At 34.8% G+C, this 23,423-nt stretch overlaps 1 protein-coding gene and 1 non-coding gene across 2 annotated transcripts; one reads left to right on the top strand and one right to left on the bottom strand.

Annotated features, from left to right (window-relative positions):
* Positions 1–246: 246 nt before the first annotated feature.
* Positions 247–353, bottom strand: LOC139850767 (small nucleolar RNA R71). Its single transcript, XR_011760148.1, has one exon. It is a non-coding gene; the product is annotated as a small nucleolar RNA R71 (small nucleolar RNA).
* Positions 354–15,605: 15,252 nt separating this feature from the next.
* LOC139849018 (uncharacterized) lies at positions 15,606–16,361 on the top strand. The gene is made up of 2 exons (XM_071838695.1): positions 15,606–15,729; positions 15,889–16,361. The coding sequence occupies exons 1-2, from the start codon at positions 15,606–15,608 to the stop codon at positions 16,359–16,361; spliced, it is 597 nt and encodes a 198-aa protein (XP_071694796.1).
* The last annotated feature ends 7,062 nt before the right edge of the window (positions 16,362–23,423 follow it).

Genomic DNA, 23,423 nt, shown 5'->3' with positions numbered 1-23,423 from the left:
CAATGCCAATATAGTGGTACGCCGAAGGAAGATCCAAACGAACATCTTCGTACCTTTAATAGGATTTGTACTCTATTTAAAATTAGAGAAGTTGGGGATGAACAGGTCTATCTCATGTTGTTTCCCTGGACTTTAAAGGGAGAAGCCAAAGATTGGTTAGAATCGTTACCTGAAGGAGCAATTGACACATGGGATGTCTTAGTTGAAAAATTTCTTAAACAATTCTTTCCGGCATCTAAAGCCGTGAGACTTCAAGGAGAAATTGTTACGTTCGCGCAAAAGCCAAATGAAACATTATATGAGGCGTGGACAAGATTCGGAGAGTTGTTGAGAGGATGTCCGCAACATGGTTTAGACACTTATCAAATAGTACAAATATTCTACCAAGGATGCAACATTGCTACACGAAAAGACATCGACATAACAGCTGGTGGTTCCATTATGAAGAAAACCGCAACTGAAGCTTACAAAATTATTGATAACACAGCCTCCCACTCACATGAGTGGCACCAGGAAAAAGATATCTTTCATTCATCTAAAGCGGCTAGAGCCGATTCTAGCCATGACTTTGATTCCGTTTTCGCAAAAATAGATGCTTTCGAGAGACGAATGGAAAAGATGAATAAAGATATTTACGCAATACGAATCAGTTGTGAGCAATGCGGTGGACCACACTTAACGAAAGATTGTCACATCGAGCAAACGATGGAACAACGTGAGAATGTTTCCTATATGAACCAAAGGCCGGGAAATAATTATCAACCGCCAAGGACAAACTTCAATCGAAATCAAAACATTCTTTACAATCCAAATGGACCCAACAATAACTCGTACAACTAACAAGGTCTGAATAACCAACCAACTCAAAACAACACTTTCAATCAACAAAACCTGGCTTGTATAAACCACCACAACAAACCAAAGAGAAAAAGTCAAATCTGGAAGAAATGATGGCAAAGTTAATGGAATCTCAAACACAATTTATTTTATCTCAAACCCAAACAAATGAGAGGTTTGATCAGTCATTAAGAACTCAACAAGCTTCCATTTTCAATCTAGAAAAACACTTAGGTACTCTTGCTAGCACGATGATTGAGAGGGAACAAGGAAAGCTACCAAGTAATACTGAAGTAAATCCTCGGAATGAGAATGTTAATATGGTTTCAACAAATTCTGAAAAACCAGCATCAAAGATGGGAAGGTTTTCGATGTGAGTAACAATGAAGAAGTTACAACACCACCACCACCACCACCACCACCTGAGTATGTAAAGCCAGTGGTGGCACCATACAGACCACCCATCCCGTTTCCAAGAAAACGAGTTGAGTATGAGCAAGTAATAGGTAATAAAGTTTGTGATACCTCTGGAAAGAAAAAGAAGAATAAGAAAGTACAAGAAACAAAAACCGTAAAAGTAAACCCGGTGAAAATAGTTCCACCAAAACCTCCACCCAGATTGGGTGATCCGGGTGAATTTATTGTTCCTTGTCTACTTAGTGATTGTATCATGTATGATGCACTAGCAGATTTAGGTGCGAGTGTGAGTGTTATGCCTCTTTCATTATATAAGAGATTAGAAGTAGGTGAGTTAAGTCCAACAGAAATGAGTGTTCGACTCTTTGATCAAACCATTAGGCACCCAATTGGAATTGCTGACAACCTACCCATTCAAGTAGGTAATTTAACCTTTTTAGTCGAATTTATTGTCATTGACATAGAAGAGGACCCAAACATTCCTCTAATTTTAGGTCGACCATTCTTAGCATCCACCAGGGTGTTATTTGATGTACGAGAGGGTAGAATGACACTTAGTAATGATGAAAAATCGATCACCTTTGTAAGTCGAAAGTCTAAATCTCCACCAACCAGAACCGTTGAACCAACAAAAATGATTGGTAAGAACCATGTTGTTTTACCAACTCCAACGGTAGTGCTTAACAGTAATAAAATGCCTAAGTGTGGGGAAGATGAAGTAACGCCTAATGATGACTTGATAACAAAGAACCCCGTTGTTGGTACGAAATTAAATGATCCCGTTATTAACAGTTCAATGAAGAAACTTATTAAACGGATTCGCGATGCTAGAACCAAGGGGAACTTTAAGTTATGTAACCGGTTAGTATCCAATCTTTCGCCTAAAGAAAAGGCGAAACTAATTGAATTTGTGGATATTACACATGAATCCAACCAATGGCTTAAAGCAAAAGTCACAGATATGCAAGTTGATTATGGTCCAAGAGAAATTGACGATGAAGTTTACCACAATTTCGACACCACAGCTACCTAAGTGTGGGGAGATTCAAATGTTCTAAGAAATAATGCTGTCTAGGGTTAGTTATTCTGTTCTCGTGTAGTTCCGAAAATGGAATCCGATTGCTCTTTTCCACTAGCAGACACTAAAGAACTAGTTTTCTCCCCCCATTCTAAATTTTTTGTTTTATAGGTTTTATATGAAATTAATACGCTTTTTAAATTTATGTTTTATGTGAATTTAAAAACAAAAATTTACTTTATTTCATTAAGTTTAAAAAATGATTTCTAAAATTCATCATAAGTTGAAGACTAGGTCATGGAACCGAAATTGCTTTACCCGAAGGCGGGGCGAAAAATTTTGTTATCATTATTCTTAATTTTATTGATCTAAAGTATACCAAAAAAATAAAAAAATAAAAAAATAAAAAAAATCTTTACTTTTAAAACAATCGCTTTAAAAATGACAAATTTTAAATTTTGTCGAGGGACGAACTAGGTAAACATACCGAAACTACCTAAAGTAAAAGGAAACAAAATTTTAAAAAATTATTCATTTAAATTGTTTTAATAAATAAAGATTTTATAAAAAAATAATAAAAATATTATGTATGTTTGTAGTTTATCTTATGTACAAAACAGGGTAAAACATTGCATTTTCAAAGACTGAAATTAAGTTCAGCAAAAGCTACTAATTTTAACGACAAGACATAAAATATCAAATGTGATATAAAACAACATGTTTGCAAACTCGGTATTTTTAATCACTTTTCTACACTAATCACCCTCATGAATTTATTATTATAGTCTGATTTCATGCAAATGAGGGCATTGCATGATCTCAAGTGTGGGGAAGGGTTATAAATTCTCTCGAGTTTACACTTAGTATAATTGCCAAATTTTGTGAAAATTTGAAAAATTTTCAACTAAATGAATTCAAAATCATGTTTATACATATTTATGAACGATAAAACTAGGTGATATTACCGAAATTATTGTTACCTCGGAGAGAATATAAATGGAGAAACAACTCAAAACGTTAGAATTCATTTAAAATGGAATAGAGGAAAATAAAAAGGCAAAGAAAAAAATAAATAAAAGCTAAGTGTGGGAAGAATTTACCAAGTTCTCTAAAACACATATCACATATATTTGGTACAGATTATTGCAGGTACTTTTGTTTTGGGCGATTTTAATCAGTTTTACCTAATTTACTGTAATATATATTTGAAAGAAAGATGGATCTGCACGATGAATCAATTCCATCAATATAGTTTATATATATTTTATGATTTGGTTATGCTAAACCGTTTGATGATTGAAAGTGTTTAGTTTGACAAAAGGTGATTGCGATAAGTGTACTGACTTGGTACGTATTATTCTCAGGTGGTAAAGACAAAGAGAAGGCTCAGAAAGATTAGACCTCTGAGAACCTTCTGTTACTTGTATTCGGTGAGTGGGTCTATCTCCGGATAGAGTTTAGGTAGCGAGCCATGCTACTGTTGTTTACCCATATTACCTTGATATTGTTAATACCATGTTGTTATTAGATGATTGTCATGTTTAGATGATGGATTACTATGTTAATTAGACATTGGAAGGTTGTGTTATGGTATGATTTATGTGTACTTATTATTTGACACCAACCATGTCTTAGGAAGGTACTAGTCCGTATGAGGTCAACCATGCCTCAAGAAGGTTGGGTCAGGATCTGCTGTTTGTTCAGTATAGCATAGAAGGACGCATTTGTTGTGTCTGGATAGTTATGCAGTTGATTCAGCAGAAGAGACTATTGATAGACTCTAGCCCAATCAGCTAGGGGTCGCAGGCCAGTACAAGCCGCCAATCCTCATTGTCTATGCTTGTATGCTAGTTCAGGATGTTAGCATTTGTATGTGACTGCTGCATGATTGATGCTTATGTTTAGTCTGTTAGATGGATTCTATTCACTTAGCTCTGTCCTAATTTCCCCCCACATTCCTCCCATGCAGATTAGGTATTTTGGTATACGTGAAGATGGGCTGGATGGTGACGACGTCTTTGACAAACTTAACTCTGATGTGGCTTGTATATTTTTTAAACATATATTTAAGTAACACCGTTTTGTAAATATTAACATGATGACGTGGATTTATGTAATTACTGTAGTATTTTGTTATGATGACTTCCGCTGTGATCTAAAAAAAAGGCCGGTGTTACAAGTTGGTATCAGAGCATAAGTTTGGCAGCAAATACATGAGTGTATTTTGTTCCCAAACCTTGAGATAAGTCAAACATGTCTGTGGGGATGGGTTAAGTGAATGCAGGCGTTAGTTGTGTTGAGCTAACCAGTTATCCACTAAGGTATTATGTAAGCTGTTTTGTAGCACAGGTATGGCTGACAGGGATGTGAACGCTACTGACCCTTTGAACCCAGGAACGTTTAGAGCACCTGATGAAGGTGATGTGTCGAAAAATGACCATCATGAATATATTAATGAGTTAGAAAGTAAACTGAAAGAGACTCAGGATAGAGTGGCGGAACTTGAGTTAGCACATCTGGCGAAAAATGATGATACACCACCGGGATTCCCAACCACACAATCACGGACTGTACCAAATGTGAACAATACTCACGCCCAGTTTCTATACCCAAATAAGAACCAAATGCCTTCACAGTACTATATTCCACCTTAGTATACCTTTCCTTACCAAAATCTGATGATGGTAAATCCGTATCAAATGCAAATGTTCCAACAACCATTTATACAACCCAAGAAGAAATGTACTTACAAGCAATTCCTTGATTGTAAACCTCCTGATTATTCAGGAAGCCCTAACCCGATAGAAAACTTAAACTGGTTAAAGAAAGTTGAAAGAGCATTAGAAGCTTGTCAATGCGAACCAGAGCTGCGAGTTACATATGCAAGTAGGTTATTGAACGATATGGCTATTATTTGGTGGGATGCTCTTATCTCTAGTATTTCAAAGGAGCAAGTGAGTCAAGTCACATGGGAACAATTCTCGGGAAAGATTTGTGAACAATACCATAATCCCTTTGATATGAATCGTATCAAGATGGTATTCTTAGAGATGAAGATGACATCTCAGATGACGATTGATGAGGTAATTGGGCAATGCATGGATAAGATGCGATTTGTACAACAGTGGGTACCAGACGAACCATCTAGAATTCAACATTTTGTCAATATTATATTATCAGAGTACAGAACCTCGATGAAAACAACAATGTCATTGTCTCATGCCTTTGTTATGGCCAAGATGGTTGAAAGCGATGTTAAGGCTGCGAGGAGTATGGTAGTGGGGAATGTGATGTCCCAAGAAAGTCAGGCTACCAGTTAGTCAAAGAAATCATTTGGGTATAGACAGAAGGGTAAGAATAATCAGAGCGGGTCGGTGTCTGGATCAGGTAAGAAAGAGTGGTGTCAAGTTTATAAGTCTTCACATGGTGGTCCGTGCTCAGAGGCAACGAGAATATGTTTAAGATATGGTATTGTAGGGCATGGGTCCCAAGCGTGTTCATTCCCGGGGAGTGTGATGTGTGCGCGAAGGGGTATAAAATACTATTAATTTTTACAAGAAAATACTATTAAATACGATACAATTTTACACAAGTTTTATTTATTTATATAGATATGGGATATACCTAAACCTTGCTACAACACTATAGGCAGTGTACCTAATCGTAGAGTAGTATAGTTTTTAGTAAGTCTGGTTCGTTCCACAGGGAGACGGTTACATTATATTTTTATATAACTATATTTGTACAAATATATATAATTATATATAATAATATTTATTATTATAAAAGGAGGTTTACCGTTTAATGAATGGTTTGTCGGTTTTATATCTTAAGTTACAATTAAAACCTAATACAAAATATAAATGACGATAATTAAAGGTACGATGAAATATAAAATAAAATAATTATGCTAATTTAAACTTCCGTAATCATGATGTTTGACGTTTTGATTTTAATTTATTACCCTGGGTTATTTGTCCTGGATGTAATTGAAACCTATATGGTTTTTGTCCATAATAGTTCATCGGTCATAATTATAAAATGCTCGGCAAATTTAACCTTATACCCGAAGTCAAATATTCCAACTAATTGGGGATTCGAACTGTAACAAGGTCTTAATACTTTTTAATGAATACACCAGGTTATCGACTGTGTGTAATCCAAGGTTTTAATACTTTGTTAACAATTACACCAATTACCCTTGAATGTAATCCACCCCTATTTTAATGAGTCCATTGACTATTAATCCATCCCCATGTCCGGTCAAATAAACAATAATTCGTATTTATAAATATCTCACCCATCGTATCCGATTAAGCGTATGTGGTTATATATAGATACGTCAAATTGTAACCTTTATATTAAATTAACGAGGTATCGTTAATTTAATATAAAGCTCATTAATAGCCCATAGTCTAATTTCCAAAAGTGTCGTTCTTTTGTCCAAACCCCAATTATGGTCCAAAGCCCAATTACCCTATCTTAATATTTAGCTCAACATTACGATTACTTTGGCTCAAATAAGCATAATAATAACTTAAGTACGAGACATTAATTTAAAAAGGAGAACATAGCTTACATTGATTATTTATCGCGTAGTGTTACATGGATAGAGCTTCGACTTCAAAACCCGTAAAATAACCTTTGCATAACCCAAAACTAACTAATATAAAACTACACTATATTATATATATAAATTATATATATATGTATATGTATATATATATATATATATATATATATATATATATATATATATATTATACAGAGGGAGTAAAGAGATTGAATTGTTGTCCATAAACTGCAAAATTCGTCGCCTTTTATAGATGTGGCAAGCCTTTCCCTACCATGCGATCGCATGGGATTAAGGAGGCCAGGCCATGCGATCGCATGGACAGCCTGTCCAGGACACATTCTTCATTTGAAACGTGGGCGGCTCTTATTTATTTATTATATAATATAATATATATAATTTTATATAATTATATATATATTATATTATATTCTTGTGCATAGTTGACTTATAATTTACGGCCCGTTGCGTCGCGCGTTGATAGTTGGCTCAGGTCCTGGTTTCGAATTTTCGAACGTCCTTTCGTACTCTTTAATATCTTGTACTTTGAGTTTCGCAATTTGTAATTTGCACAAAAAATTATTTTCCTTAACTCTCAAAATCCGCACAAGTCTTTTAACTCAATTTTTGGGACGCTTTTGAGTACACTATGGCTTTAAGGACCCTTTTCCAGTTTTAGTGGCACTTTTTCTTCAATTCTTTAATCTTCGTGCTTCGTCTTCGCATTTATTTATTTAAACGATTACAACTTAAAAATAGAATAATTACAACTAAAAACTTTACATATTGGGATGATATTGCGACTAAATATATGTTCGTTTGGAGCACTATCAAATATCCCCACACTTGAGTGTTGCTTGTCCTCGAGCAATACAGAACTTGAAATTAAATCACACGAATCACTTCTTTATTCTTCCACTTTATACATTAGTGATTTTGATACGGTGGTATAAACAATGATAGTAACGATGTGGTTTACAGTCCCACATGACTATAAAAATTTAGATCCTTACGGAAATTGGATCATTATGAAAACATTTGATCTTTTGAAAATCCATTCTAGCTTTTACCCTAGATAAGTTTTCCGGAATAACCCTTCACCGGTGTTTGCAAAATGTTTTTGTAGGTTTGGTGAGTTTCAGATTTGAAAATTTTAGCTCAAAACTTGCGGTTTTGTGTCACCCACTTGCTAACCTTGTATTAGGAAAGCAACACGTCCAGTTTACTTGTTCCGTATATTACCTTTTGGTAAACTACCATCCGGTTGTAAAGGAAAGCGTTGAACAAGCAACTGTTAAGGCAATGTCTAATGACATGCAGATGTTCATGGTCTACAACGTGTCGGATGCAATTACTATCCTTTGTAGGAGCAATAGTAAAGATCACCCTATAATTTTTCGGTCTGGCACAAGGTCCTGTCTTCGACCATGCTATGCAACCACCGTTCTTACGGTTAATACCCGAATTGGTTCAGGTGACCTAATGAATTCCAGGTGAATTCCTAGGATTTTACGTTCAATGGTAATGAACGTATTGAAAATGGGTTTTCAGAAAATAAATCAGTTTGTAATTTGATCAAAATATTTTCTCGTTCAAGCTCGAGTTTAGATATCATTGAATTCCATGAGTTTGTAATTCTCAATCTTTAAAGTCAATCTCAAGGATTAAGTAATATCAGGCTTAAAAGCTGATTTTTAATCTTTAAGGAGATTATCCTTTCTGGGGGTCTGATTCATTAGTCTTATCAAGCTAATTTGCACGGCGCCCTCCCCATTTTACGAGACAGATCCTCTCATGGTTAGGATAAGTCTGACCACTTGGCGACCCTGTTTGATGCTGAGGTCCGTGGATTTCCTGCTGATTTTAGAGATGACTTTTCTAGATTTTTCGTCAACCTACAGCTGGTCTGGACGACAACTTCTTGACCTAAATCAAGAAGCGCGTGTCTTTTTCAGAAGACTTTACTTCCTTTTAATGATGGAATTGATTCATCGTGTAGATCCATCTTTTCTTTTATCTTTATTATAATATTGCAGGTAAAACAGTCAATTTAGTCCAAAACAAAAGCACCTGCAATAACTTTACAGAAACATGTGATAGATAGTTTTTTTAATTGAATAACTTGGTACATTCTCCCCACACTTAGTTTCTTTCTTTGCCTTTTTATTCTCCTTTATTCCATTTTAAATGAATTCAAGTATTTTAGGGTGTTTCTCAATTTATGTCCTTTCCGAGGTAACGATAATTTCGGTATTAACACCTAGTTTTCATCGTTCATAAATATGTATAAACATGATTTTGAATTCATTTATTTGAAAATTTTTAAAATTTTCACAAAATTTGGCAAATAAACTAAGTGCAAACCCGAGAGAATTTATAACCCTTCCCCACACTTGAGATCATGCAATGCCATCATTTGCATGAAATCCGACTATAATTATAAATTCACGAGGGTGATAAGTGTAGAAAAGTGATTAAAAATACCCAGTTTGTAATTACAAAGCTCGTCGAATGATAGATGGCGAGCCTCATCGTTAATTCCTTCTTGTTTTATCACACATGTTTTTCTTCAAAAACGGTTGCTTTTCTGAACTGTTTGCTAATCTTTGAAAATGCGTCTTTTACCCTAACTTATTATGCATGTTTATTAACGAGTTATGCACTAACCTGAACCCCGAATTTAACATTAAGTGGGGTTAGACTTCCCCATACTTAGCTGACGACATGTGAAGTCGGTAGAATAAGTTCCACGAATTAAAATAGTGAGCCAGTTATTTACATCTCGGGTGGTATAAAATATATCAATGGGTTTAAATTTTAGACCCACCCGATCGTCACTACTTAATTCTTTTTTAAGTGTAGCTTTTAGTAAATGGATGTGTCTCTTTTCTGGTTCTTGGTCAAATGGATCGATATACACCGACATACATATTTTTATAGGGTGGACAATTCCTAACATTTCCTTTCGTTCATTCTCGAGATCAAGGTTTTCACCTCTATTACCCAATTGGGTGAAATTCGAGGTGTCAATATCTATTACAGCTTGTAGTTCATCTTTGGTAGATGACTCGTCTATTGAGAATATTGGGTTAGAAGGTTGTGGAATGGTGAATTTCGGGATCGAAGCAAATTCTTCTTCATTAATGGTACTTATCGGTCCCACCATTTTGATCTCGGGGGTAAAATTTTCAATGTTATCATTTTCTCAAGAGTACCAATTTTTCACCCTTACTTCTTCTTCATTCATTGATTGGTCGATGATTTCGTCGGTAGAGGCTAATGTGTCGATATGTTGTGAAATTGGTAAGACTGAATAAAAAGTATCATCGGGATAGTTGGTGATTTCAGAGCTCTCGAATTCATCAAAATTCGATGATATGAGATTTTCTTGCACACGACTCCTCAGATCAACAGGTGTGTAATCTGATAGAGTTTCAGTTTGCCGATTTACAAACTCTCTCATTTGTTCATTTTGAGCATCAAGTTCTTCGAGTTTGATTTTCATATAATCTAAAGAATTTTCAGGCACATAATTTTTCTCGCCTTCTGGTTGTTGAGTTTGGATATATTCTTGGGAATAATCTCAATTAGAATTGTATTCCTCATAATCATTCCATTCAAGTTCCATGGGTGCATAATTTTCCATAGGAACGTAATAATAACATTCCCATGTTGAGTGATAATCTCCACAGATTTCACAACCAGATATTGTTTCGTTATTCGTGATCCAAGATTGACCGAACGAATTGTCATCAACACCCGTTTGAGAGTATTGATTAAATTGATTTCGGATGTCATAAAGAGTTTCCAAAATATTCTCGAGATTTTCCATAATGTGCTTATTACCAAATTTTAGCTACAATGTGGTGCATTTACTAATTATCCTATTAGTTATAAAACTAAAAATTATATAAGTTATCAAATTAATAGACTTTTCTGCTTTTGCCCACGTTTCGAATAGCCAATAGATGCAGCAGGGATCCAGAACCCTTTAAATCGGAAGCTCACAACTCAGCCACTAACAAATCCAACTATTACTACGAGGCAGAAAATTTGGATGTCTATCAATTTAACCGCTTAAAATAATTTTTCGTTTGGAATTTTAAAGAAAATAAAAATCTATGTCCTAAAAACTAGCATGTCGAGAAATAAGAAAGAAAAAGATTACGCGTCGAAAAATGTTGAAAAATAAAGATAAGAAAGAAAAACGTCGAAACTTAAAAGTCTAAAAACTAAATCTAAAAAGTTGCGCCTAAAGGTCTAAAGCTTAAAAGAAATTCTATATCGAAAACGGCAATTACTTAAAAAGGTACTAAAATATTAAAACGGCGTCGCAAAATTCTAAAGTACCTAAATCTTAGTCTAAAGAAAAAGCACTTAAAGGATTTTACGGCAAAGCCTCAAAATCTAGAAATATAAAATAAGCTACGGCAAAATACTAGTCTTAAAACTAATTACGAACGATAAAGATACAAATATTACGAATAATCGATAAAAATACAAATTATAATTAAAATGATAAAAATACAAATTTTATAAAAATATTATTTTTATATTATTATTATATAAAAATATTAATCTATATATTTAATAATAATAAATAAACTTAAAATTACAAATTAAATATCAAAACAAACTTAAACTAATTAATATTATAATTAAACCCTAATTTAATTAATAATAAAATTATAAACCCTAACTGCATTTAATGCTCGAGTCCATGCGATCGTATGGAGTTGAGGCTTCTGGCTCATGCGATCGCATGGGCCTGTAAGTCCAGTTTTTTTTTTTATAACTTTATATTGTTTTTCTAAAAATATATATAAATATATTTATACAAAAATAAATTAAAAATATTGCGTTTCGCCGACTCCCCGGCAGCGGCACCAAAAACTTGATGTGTGCGCGAAGGGGTATAAAATACTATTAATTTTTACAAGAAAATACTATTAAATACGATACAATTTTACACAAGTTTTATTTATTTATATAGATATGGGATATACCTAAACCTTGCTACAACACTATAGGCAGTGCACCTAATCGTAGAGTAGTATAGTTTTTAGTAAGTCCGGTTCGTTCCACAGGGAGACGGTTACATTATATTTTTATATAACTATATTTGTACAAATATATATAATTATATATAATAATATTTATTATTATAAAAGGGAGTTTACCGTTTAATGACTGGTTTGTCAGTTTTATATCTTAAGTCACAATTAAAACCTAATGCAAAATATAAATGACTATAATTAAAGGTACGATGAAATATAAAATAAAATAATTATGCTTATTTAAACTTCCGTAATCATGATGTTTGACGTTTTGATTTTAATTTATTACCCTGGGTTATTTGTCCTTTGTCCTGGATGTAATTGAAACCTGTCTGGTTTTTGTCCATAATAGTTCATCGGTCATAATTATAAAATGCTCGGCAAATTTAACCTTATACCCGAAGTCAAATATTCCAACTAATTGGGGATTCGAACTGTAACAAGGTCTTAATACTTTGTTTAATGAATACACCAGGTTATCGACTGTGTGAAATCTAAGGTTTTAATACTTTGTTAACCATTACACCAATTACCCTTGAATGTAATCCACCTCTATTTTAATGAGTCCATTGACTATTAATCCATCCCCGTGTCCGGTCAAATGAACAATAATTCGTATTTATAAATATCCCGCCCATCGTATTCGATTAAGCGTATGTGGTTATATATAGATACGTCAAATTGTAACCTTTATATTAAATTAACGAGGTATCGTTAATTTAATATAAAGCTCATTAATAGCCCATAGTCTAATTTCCACAAGTGTCGTTCTTTTGTCCAAATCCCAATTATGGTCCAAAGCCCAATTACCCTATCTTAATATTTAGCTCAACATTACGATTACTTTGGCTCAAATAAGCATAATAATAACTTAAGTACGAGACATTAATTTAAAAAGGAGAATATAGCTTACATTGATTATTTATCGCGTAGTGTTACATGGATAGAGCTTCGACTTCAAAACCCGTAAAATAACCTTTGCATAACCCAAAACTAACTAATATAAAACTACACTATATTATATATATATATATATATATATATATATATATATATATATATATATATATTATACAGAGGGAGTAAAGAGATTGAATTGTTGTCCATAAACTGCAAAATTCGTCGCCTTTTATAGATGTGGCCAGCCTTTCCCTGCCATGTGATCGCATGGGATTAAGGAGGCCAGGCCATGCGATCGCATGGCCAGCCTGTCCAGGACACATTCTTCATTTAAAACGTGGGCGGCTCTTATTTATTTATTATATAATATAATATATATAATTTTATATAGTTATATATATATTATATTATATTCTTGTGCATAGTTGACTTATAATTTTTGGCCCGTTGCGTCGCGCGTTGATAGTTGGCTCAGGTCCTGGTTCCAAATTTTCGAACGTCCTTTCGTACTATTTAATATCTTGTACTTTGCGTTTCGCAATTTGTAATTTGCACAAAAAATTATTTTCCTTAACTCCCAAAATCCGCGCAAGTCTTTTAACTCAATTTTTGGGAGGCTTTTGAGTGCACTATGGCTTTAAGGACCCTTTTCCAGTTTTAGTGGCACTTTTTCTTCAATTCTATAATCTTCGTGCTTCGTCTTCGCATTTATTTATTTAAACGATTACAACTTAAAAATAGAATAATTACAACTAAAAACTTTACATATTGGGATGATATTGCGACTAAATATATGTTCGTTTGGAGCACTATCAGAGTGTATGTTGGAATTATCATCAGATAGGTCAGTTAACTGTCCATCTTCAAAAGGTGTGAGCTCTGGGGCATGGTCAGGGGTGCGTTCTACATCAGCTGGAGGGTCTACTGCCTCGAGCGGGCCAAACAGGAAGAACTCTCCAATAGCAGAGGCCAGAGCTTTTCAGATGTTAGTTGAGACAACTACTGCAACTGAAGATGTGATCACAAGTATGTTCCTAATCAACTCAATACCTGCTCGTGTATTGTTTGATTCTGGTGCAAATCGGACTTTTATGTCATTAGATTTCTGTGCTAAGCTTAAGTTGCATGTTACTGTGTTCACCGAGCCTTTAAAGGTAGAGGTAGTTGATGGTAAGACAGTTCCAGTTACAACATCTGTGTCTAGAGCTAGCATAGAGATTGACTGTAGACTTTTCCTGTAACTTGCTTAGTATTGCCTATTCCTAGCTTTGACGAAGTGTTATAAAAAATATTGGGACACAATAAAAGGTGACTTGGTAAATGCTATCCAACGTTTTTGGGAAAATGGTGAGATATCAAAGGGGTACAACGCGTCTTTTATTACTCTTGTTCCCAAGATTACGGATCCGAATTTCTTGAATGAATATAGACCGATAAGTCTTATTGGTAGCTATTATAAGATAGTTACCAAAATGCTCTCGAATCGGCTTAGAAAAGTTATCCCAAATCTTGTGGGCTTCGAACAGAGTGTGTTCATAAAAGGAAGAAAATTTTTGGATGGTGTCCTTATTGCAAACGAGACGATCGATTATATAAAGAAAAAAAGGTCAAAGTGTCTTATCTTTAAAGTTGACTTCGAAAAGGCGTTCGATAGCTTGAGTTGGGAATTTATAATGGAGGTTATGGGTTTCATGGGGTTTGGTGAGAAATGGCGACAATGGATTTTTTCTTGTCTTAAATCCGCTTCAATCTCAATTCTTATTAACGGGTCCCCAACTTGTGAATTCAATCTAGGTAGAGGCGTTAGACAAGGAGATCCTCTTTCTCCTTTTCTATTCATTCTAGCCGCCGAGGGCTTAAATGCTTTAACGAAGATCGCGGTTAGTAACAAGTTATTCTTGTGTGTTGAAATTGGTAAGGATAAAGTATGTATCTCACATCTACAATATGTGGATGACACGATTTATTTTGGCGAATAGAATCCTCAAAACATTCGAAATCTCATGAAACTACTTAAATGTTTTGAACTCACTTCGGGCCTCAAAATAAATTATTGAAAAAGTAACTTATTCGGGTTAGGTGTGGAGCATCACGAGATCTCATATATGGCTAAGTGTTTTGATTGTAACATTGGCTCGCTTCCATTTAATTATCTTGGTCTTTCAATTGGTGCAAACATGAAAAAATTGTGTAGTTGGAAACCGGTTATAGAAAAATTTGAAAAACGTCTTTCGGATTGGAAGGCATGTTTGGTTTCTTTTGGTGGTCGTGCGACTCTTGTTAAATCGGTGCTAAATAGTATCCCGTTGTACTTCTTCTCGCTCTACCGTGCCCCGCCTTGTGTGATAAATAAACTTGAAAGTGTGAGACGTTCTTTTTTTTGGGGCGGGGCGGGAAAAGATAAAAAAAATGCTTGGGTAAAATGGGATGAGGTGCTACCACCTTATGGGGGCTCAAATTTTGGGTTCTTTGAAAAGCAAAAATTTAGCTTTGATTGGCAAGTGGTGGTGGAGGTTCAAAACCGAATCCACCTCCTTGTAGGTCAAAGTTATCTCGAGCATTTATGGGTCATCGGGCGGGTTGGGCGAATTCGATAAATTTTCTAGTTCTACATATATATCTACTTGGGTGAATATAATTAAAGCAGGTGCGAAGATTGATGACATTGGTGTTCCTTTTTCAAAGTCTTTCGTCAAGGTCATTGGTAATGGTTCGGGTACTTCATTTTGGTTCGATTCATGGGCGGGTGACACGCCTTTTTGTAGCAGATTCAAAAGATCATTCAAGTTAGAATCAAAGCATAATGCAACGGTTGCGGATCGATGAGTATGGAATGGTTCAACGTGGGGGGAATTGTGATTGGGTGCGGGTTCCAAGAAGCCGAATGGAGGCTGAGCTCACGGGTCTAACAGCAGCGCTGCAAAATTGTTACCTTGTTCCATAAAAAAGAGACTCTTGGCGTTGGGAAGGCTCGAACAATGGGCTTTTCACAACAAAAAGACTTGTTTTTTTTAATCGATTCAAAGTTACTAATTGTTGGTCCTAATGTGGTAGAATCATTGAGAAATAATTTGGTTCCAAAGAAGGTAGAATTTTCTTATGGAGGTCAAGAAAAAAACGCATTCCAACTTTAATCGAGCTTGACAAACGTGGAATTTATTTCCACTCCGTTCATTGCCCTCTTTGTGACAACGGGGTGGAATCGGTTGACCATGTCTTGCTCTTTTGTAAACATGCGTTTGAGGTTTGGGAAAAAGTGTTTAAATGGTGGGGGTTAAATGTGTTCTTTTCGGCTAGTTTATGCGAGATTCTTCAAGGCGCTTCAAGTGTTACGATGGCGGATTCAGGCTTCAAGAATTGGCAAGCGGTTCTTTGGTCTAGTTGCTACCTCATATGGTGGAACCGAAACCAAATGGTCATTAACAAAAAATGTTGGACCTCTCCGGTTGCACTATGTGAGATACAAAGTAAATCGTTCGAGTGGATCGCGGAAAGATACAAGTCAACACATATCGATTGGCATTCTTGGCTACATAATCCTATGTCTCTAGTTTTCTAAATTTTCGTGTAATATTTATTCATGTTAACTTAACGGCTTGTTTGGTTAGCATTGAAACTTTCGAGATGTAACGTTGCGAGTTATCTAATAACATTTGTTGCTTTTCAAAAAATAAAAAAAATAAAAAAAAAAAAAATCCTGCCTGCTTTTCTAAAAAAAAAACAGACAAATCGACTATACTATAAAATGTAAAATATTAAGGGTAAATACAAGCAATAGTCTTCGTACACAAGACAAAAGTAAAAAGTGGAAAATGAAATAGACAGCAAAAGATGTAATTTGAGTGATATTGTTTTTGTTTCCCCAAATGTAAAATGCTTAACATCAAAGGAATCTTTAAAGGCAAGATATTTCCTCAATGTCTGTCATTATGGATATTACCACACGTGACCCTCACTGGTAGCAAACAGAAAAAATGGTCTTTACGTGTAAGGTTTTATTCCGCTGTTACTACTCCCGTCCCAAAACTATTGTCCCTAGACAAAAAATACGCAGTTTTAAAAAATTTAACTAACTTCATTCTCCACCAATAATATATAATCTTTTTCCAGAATAACCTCTTTTGATTGGTTGAAAAAGAATCTGGACAATTAATTTGAGACATCCCAAAATTAAATAATGTACACTATATTTGGAACTGATGGAGTATCATTTAAATATTACTGGTATCAATTACTACGGGGCTGTTTCTTTCTATATTAAGTACTGTTTTTATTTGCGAGTGTTTGAGAGGGAGTGTTTGAGGTCTCATACAAAAGCTTTTAGCGAATTCATGCTTGAGTTACTAACCCGCGTGTGCTCGGGTTAAAATTACACAAAAATATATTATTAAATGAAACGTAAACTCTGTCCCAATCTCTTTCTTAGTGGTATTAGATAAAAAAAAAAGTAGGTAGTACATATCTAACGAATGTTATTATTATTATTTTTTAACGGCGATAAATGCTCTCATTTGTCACACACACGCGTTAGGAGGAAACCCAATTCGCGAGGATGTTGGCAGTACCATCGAATGTTTGGAAAACGCCCTCATAGATCTTCCCAAATCGCATTGATGTTGGCAGTACCATCAAATGTTAGAAACTCTCTGCTTGGAATGAGGATTGAACCTGGGTTGGAAGTACTTCAAGTTGAATCTCACCCCAATACCACTCAAGTCAAGCTTCGGTGGTTAATGAATGTTATTATTAGACTAATGTTTTTTCACTTTATAATTTTAGTTATTACTTTTTGTTTATTCTTTTATCTTACATCTATATAGTCTAATAAATCTTTAAAATGATTACATCATCATTAAACTAAATTATCTTTTACATTTCATTATGATAATGTCATAATTATATATTATATTAATTAAAAAAATAATACAAAATCATTTATAAAAGGAAATATAAATATCTCTTAAATTGTAATTTTATTTTTCTAAAAAAATTTAAAAGGCATTTATTATTAATAATAATAATAATTATTATTAAAAATATAAATGTAAATATTCAACTTTGAGCGAACTTTATGTTTGTAAAATCAACGACAAGTTTCTTAGTCGGAATTCGTGGTTCCACGGGGCAATAAACTAAATGACTTTAATATTTACATTCACTTAATACCTAAAATATATCATTAAACAGTTTTGTTTAAACAAACCCGTGTTTCTACGGGTCATTTCACTAGTTTATACTATAAGAAAAACTGCACCTTCTTTATTTAACCTATTTGTGGAAACGATTTTTAAACTTCGGAAAACTTAAAATGAAATACCTAACGATAAATATGGGATCGAAAGAGTATCAATTTTAAAGAAAATAAAGTGGAAACCGTGTTTGGGCCAAACTACAGGTAGGGATGGCATCGGGCCGGGTTCGGGCCGGGTTTGAGTAATCCCGGACCAGGACCCGATAAGGAAAACTAGTCCCAAACCCGGACCAAATACCCGACGGGTAAACGGGTTTACTAACTAGCGGGTAAACGGGTACACGTTTACTTTTTTTTAGCAAATAAATACATTACCAAAAGCATATACAATATATAACTCTGTAAATTATATGTTTTATTTATATGTGTATATTTGTACTGTATATATTATTTCTATTTCCAATTATTATCACTATCAATTTAAAATATTTTTATAAATCAGATTCTGGATTTGAATGCAGATGAAAATGTGAAGTTGATAGATGATAAATAAATATATAAATTCATATTGACCTTGTAATCAACATATTTTTTAATTTAATTTTTGTTATTATTCATTTTTAATTATTATTGTTATTATTATTATGCGGGTATACGGGCCGGGTAGCATTTAAACCCAGACCCGAACCAGAATATTTTTTGAAAATCAATCCCATACCCAGCCCGAGACACGTAGACCCGGACCAGACCCGGTCCAATTATGTCGGGTTTCGGTTTTCCCCATCGGGTTCGGGCTTTTTTGCCATCCCTAACTACAGGCAACTTGGAGATTACTTAGACCGTCTTTTTCAAGATCATTTGTTCGCGTTGCTTACTACCTAAAACCAAAACAGCGCTCACGACGTCTTTATATCAGAGGAGCAACACTAATCTTGGGAATACATTATAGCTACAAGAATTTTTATTTATTTATTTTTTTGAAACGCAAGTTGTCGGCATCATCCAAAGGGGACTTAACCATCTCCGCGATCATATGCCACACATACACGCACTTTCGGGATAAAACCCGAATCGCATTGCAAGATCCAGTCCTTAAACCATCCCGAGGGGCATGCGGGCCGAGTTTGATTTCTGAATGGATCCATGAAAAAGCACCCCTGGGGTCAATCTGGAGCTCCATATTTCAGGAAAATTGATTAATAGGATGGGTAGAGCGAGACTCTAAACCAATGACCTAAACCCAAACCCCACACACAAGGTCTGGGGATACCACTAAGACAAGCCTGCAAAGGTATTATAGCTACAAACATAACTAGCGATTACTAGGTCTATTAGAACCCTGTAAATGAGTCAATCATACTCATACGAGGTCCTTTAGATGAGGACTATATAAATGAACTAGGAGCTCCATAGTTTAGTAACGATAGCCAATGTACTTCATAGAGATCAAGGAAGCCGTGAAATAGAAATCTCATTTTCTCTCTACTTTCCTTGATTCATTTGTGGCTATTCGTTCCATTCATCGTGTTCATGTAAATCTAGGATCCAACATGTGGTATCAGAGCGGGATCTTCAACGAAACGAAATGATCCACATAAAATATCAATGAATGTTCATACCCGACACCATACACCTTCAAACCTCCAACATGAAGCTATTCATATATTCGAACCTTCATCATAAAGATCTGCATATCTTCATGAAGATCTTCATACCTTCAACCAAAAATTTCTGAAAATCAAAACTCATTCAAAACACTTATCCGAATCTAACCTAAACACAAATACATCCGAATTCAAAATTCATCCTAATTTTCGAATTCATCCGAATTTCAAAATTTTTAAAAATCATAACACAAACACAAATATTTCTGAGATTCAATACATATCAATTATTTGACTATATCACAACAGAACTCATAAAACTCAAAATTAAATATAAATGCTTCCGCTACAGTAATGACTTCTTCATTCTTCTTCATGATCTTCAAATGCAACTTGATCCATTTGATGCTTTGCTAAACAAATTGAAATTTTTTCATGATTCTCAACGGAAACTAAAGCCTTGACATCATATAAACATGACAGATTTCAACATATTCATCGAATTTGTGCAAGTCGAAGCTATAATACCATTAACTCAAACCATTGAGGTCTCCGGAGCATTTTAGCTTCTTACAAATCAAACTAGTGATTCATTTATGTTTCTGGATTCATGTTTGGGCTGTTTGCATACTAACTTCGAGAAATTTTGGTCAACATTTTGATTCGAGGATTCTAGCATGTTTCTGGTTAAAGTGTTGATTGACGAGTGTTAGGTTATTTCATGAAGGATTCGAGTCCTGAAAACAACTGAATCGAGCTTTTAATTTTGGTGTTCTTCATTGCAAAACGAAGCTGTTCATCATTGGTTATGGAATTTGAAGTTGTTATGCTTGTTATTTCCTACTAAAATCACCTAATCGCTGGAAGGATGTTTCAATCGATTTCATCATTTAATTTGATGGATTTGAATTTTTGATGAATCACATATGCACCAGATTCGGTTGTTTCCACTTCAATCATATTCATATGATTAATTCATTTCGGTTATTAATTTGGATGATTCGAAGTCTGAATCTGCTTATGATGAATTTCATACTCGCATGATGATAGTTAAGATTCTGATTCGGAGGTTCAACCACAGATGCACGATTTGGTATTTTGAAGATGATTCAAATGATAACTGTTTGTTATTGTTCACACTTGGCCTGTACAAATTGGGCTAAAGTGATATTGTTCATGTCTCATTAGATTCGGATTATTTGTGATTTTAATGGACTTATTCGATTAATTATTGAGCCAACCGAATCTTCAGCCTATCCGAATCCGAATCTGGCCCATTTCCTTACACGGGCTATTCGAAATTGCTAAGACCAACAAGACATAAGATTGAGTCCACATATCATAATCTGATGGATTTTACACTTTCAGTCCTTCTCAGGATCTCAGAATTTGCATGACTGGTCCCTTGTCCGTATCTGACAGCAATTTGACACTTTTGGTCCCTATCAGAATATCAGAACTTACAGGGATAGTCCCTTTGGAATCTGGCCCTCCAAAGCACATTTTTCCAATACTTTTGCGGCTCAGATTCTCTCGGCTTTTCTCATACACGTTATTTGTGATATTTTGGGAATTGCCGATTACATCAACCAATTAAAATAATGAAGCTTTTATTTCACGCGAGCATCATTATGGCTGAGATATGTATATGGGTGATGTGCGAATGACTTCCATACACTCAGTATGGGACTCGGGCTTAACATTATGACTTCAATACATATACGATATTGGACTCGAACTTCAAAGAAAGAATTGTTATTTGGGGGAGCTAGAGACTCAAAGAAGATTCTACATCATATGGGGAGTTTTCTCGTGGCATGTATCAAAAGTACTATGTGTAAAGAAGATTAGTTCAAGATGCGTCTTGGTAATGAAACCGACGGTATGGATACCACATGGATTATTGGGACTACCTGAGGGAGCTAATGATCAAACCTTTGATGTGACCCCATGTACATTAAGGGGGGAGTTTCTAAAGTATCAAAACGACTTCTCAATACAAGCAAATTCTATAAAGATAAAGTCAAAGCATTACTTTTTTGACGATTGAGAAAAGGAAAACGAAAAGCGACTTCCACATCCTAGGGGAGTATTTGAGAACGTTAGGAACTTAAAGGGAACCAACCATTCAATTTAGCTACCTTATATCGGTGAGGCGATATAATGAACTACGATGTGCCCCATATACTTTGTGAGGGGAGTGTTGGAGGGGAGTTATATTCTTCAACAACATGAAGTGATGCTACAATGAATGTCAAGTGTATGCGCATTTCTGCTGTGCATTCTCAAAGACCATTGAGGGTAGAAGAACTCTAAGTTTCAAGATCTTCTTTAACGGCCATGTAAGATTCTTGAGGGGAACTGTTAGAAATAACATGTTTCTTTCATGTGATTTTTATGTATTTCCCATGGAGTATTCGTTTAGAAGTATGATTACCTCATGAGGGGAGATTGTTAGAACCCTAGAAACGAGTCAATCATACTCCCAACAGGTCCTTTAGATGAGGGCTATATAAAGGACCTAGGAGCTCTATAGTCTAGTAACAATAGCCAATGTACTTCATAGAGACCAAGGAAGCCGTGGAATAGAAATTCATTTTCTCTCTACTTTCCTTGATTCATTTGTGGCTATTCGTTCCATTCATCGTGTTCATGTAGATCTAGGATCCAACAAGGTCTACTCATACTACTCCTTCCATTTCACTCTAAATGTCCACATTACTATTTTGGGAGTCCCATTTAAGTGTTCACTTTGTGTTTCAACCAATTAGCAGAGGTTATAGTGGAGAAAGAAAACATTTTATTGTTGAAAAATGAAGTTATTGAGAATTTACAAAACTGTGTGTAAAAAGTTTATGAACATTTGTAATGGAAAGAACATTTGTAATGGAATAGAGAAAGTAATAACAAAGAACAAAATTCTAGACTAAGATAAAAATTAGCCCCATGAGCATAGAACGGGTCACACTGAATATACAAAATAAAATGCAAACCATCAGAACACGATTTCGGATCGTCTCAAATCAGACCCAAAGGAACCCCTACGTGAGTGTTGTACACTACACAGTGCATGGAGTGACACTCACACTGTGTGGTGTGCACTAAATGTTCATGAAGTGCACTCAACTGGACAGCAAAACTTCCAAAAAAGTAGAGCACGATGCGTACACAAGGGTGCACTGCGCGCACACACCTAAACCAGTTTTAAATCTTTTTTACCATATTGACACTTGACCCGTTTTGATCGGTTTCCAAGTTTTTCATTCCCTCCTGGCCCAAATCTCACCATAACCACTCAAGGAGCTATTTTAGACCCGTTTCTAAACTTAAACCACATACAGGTCAAATCTTACCCGAGTCCAAATTCATTAAAAACAATAAGTTGACACACATCTTGTTTCGAAAAAAAAAACTAAAAACCCTTTAACAATTACAGAAACATAAGGTGTTTACCAACCAACAATATAACGTGAGTTTTAAAATAAGACAACAAGACATGACTTAACATAACGTGATTTCATAGCATAATAATATGGGATCCTAAATCCCCAAAGCTCAAATTCTTGTCGCTAGGCAAGTCTTTAATTATGACGACCCAGAAAATTCTGACCAAATTTAAACTTAATCTTGAATTGATTCCGACACGATAAGTAAAGTCTGTAATGTTGAGTCTGGAAACTTTGGAACAGTTTACATGAATGCATTTGACCTTTGACTATTCCCGACGATTCACGAACAATTGTTGTATATATATATATATATATAATAAATGTAAGAAAATGTATATAAATATATATAAATGTAAGTACATATAATAATTGTAAAT

Source organism: Rutidosis leptorrhynchoides, chromosome 5, assembly GCF_046630445.1.
Source record: "Rutidosis leptorrhynchoides isolate AG116_Rl617_1_P2 chromosome 5, CSIRO_AGI_Rlap_v1, whole genome shotgun sequence".
Taxonomy (NCBI): Eukaryota; Viridiplantae; Streptophyta; class Magnoliopsida; order Asterales; family Asteraceae; genus Rutidosis; species Rutidosis leptorrhynchoides.
The sequence above is the reverse complement of the archived record's forward strand: the minus strand, read 5'-3'. Positions and strand labels throughout refer to the sequence as shown.

Excerpts from the sequence above, each read along its gene's own strand:
- LOC139849018 (XM_071838695.1), top strand. The coding sequence starts at position 15,606 with ATGCAACGGTTGCGGATCGATGAGTATGGAATGGTTCAACGTGGGGGG. Across the intron at positions 15,730-15,888 it reads AACAGCAGCGCTGCAAAATT|GTAGAATTTTCTTATGGAGG; the intron begins GTTACCTTGTTC and ends GTTCCAAAGAAG.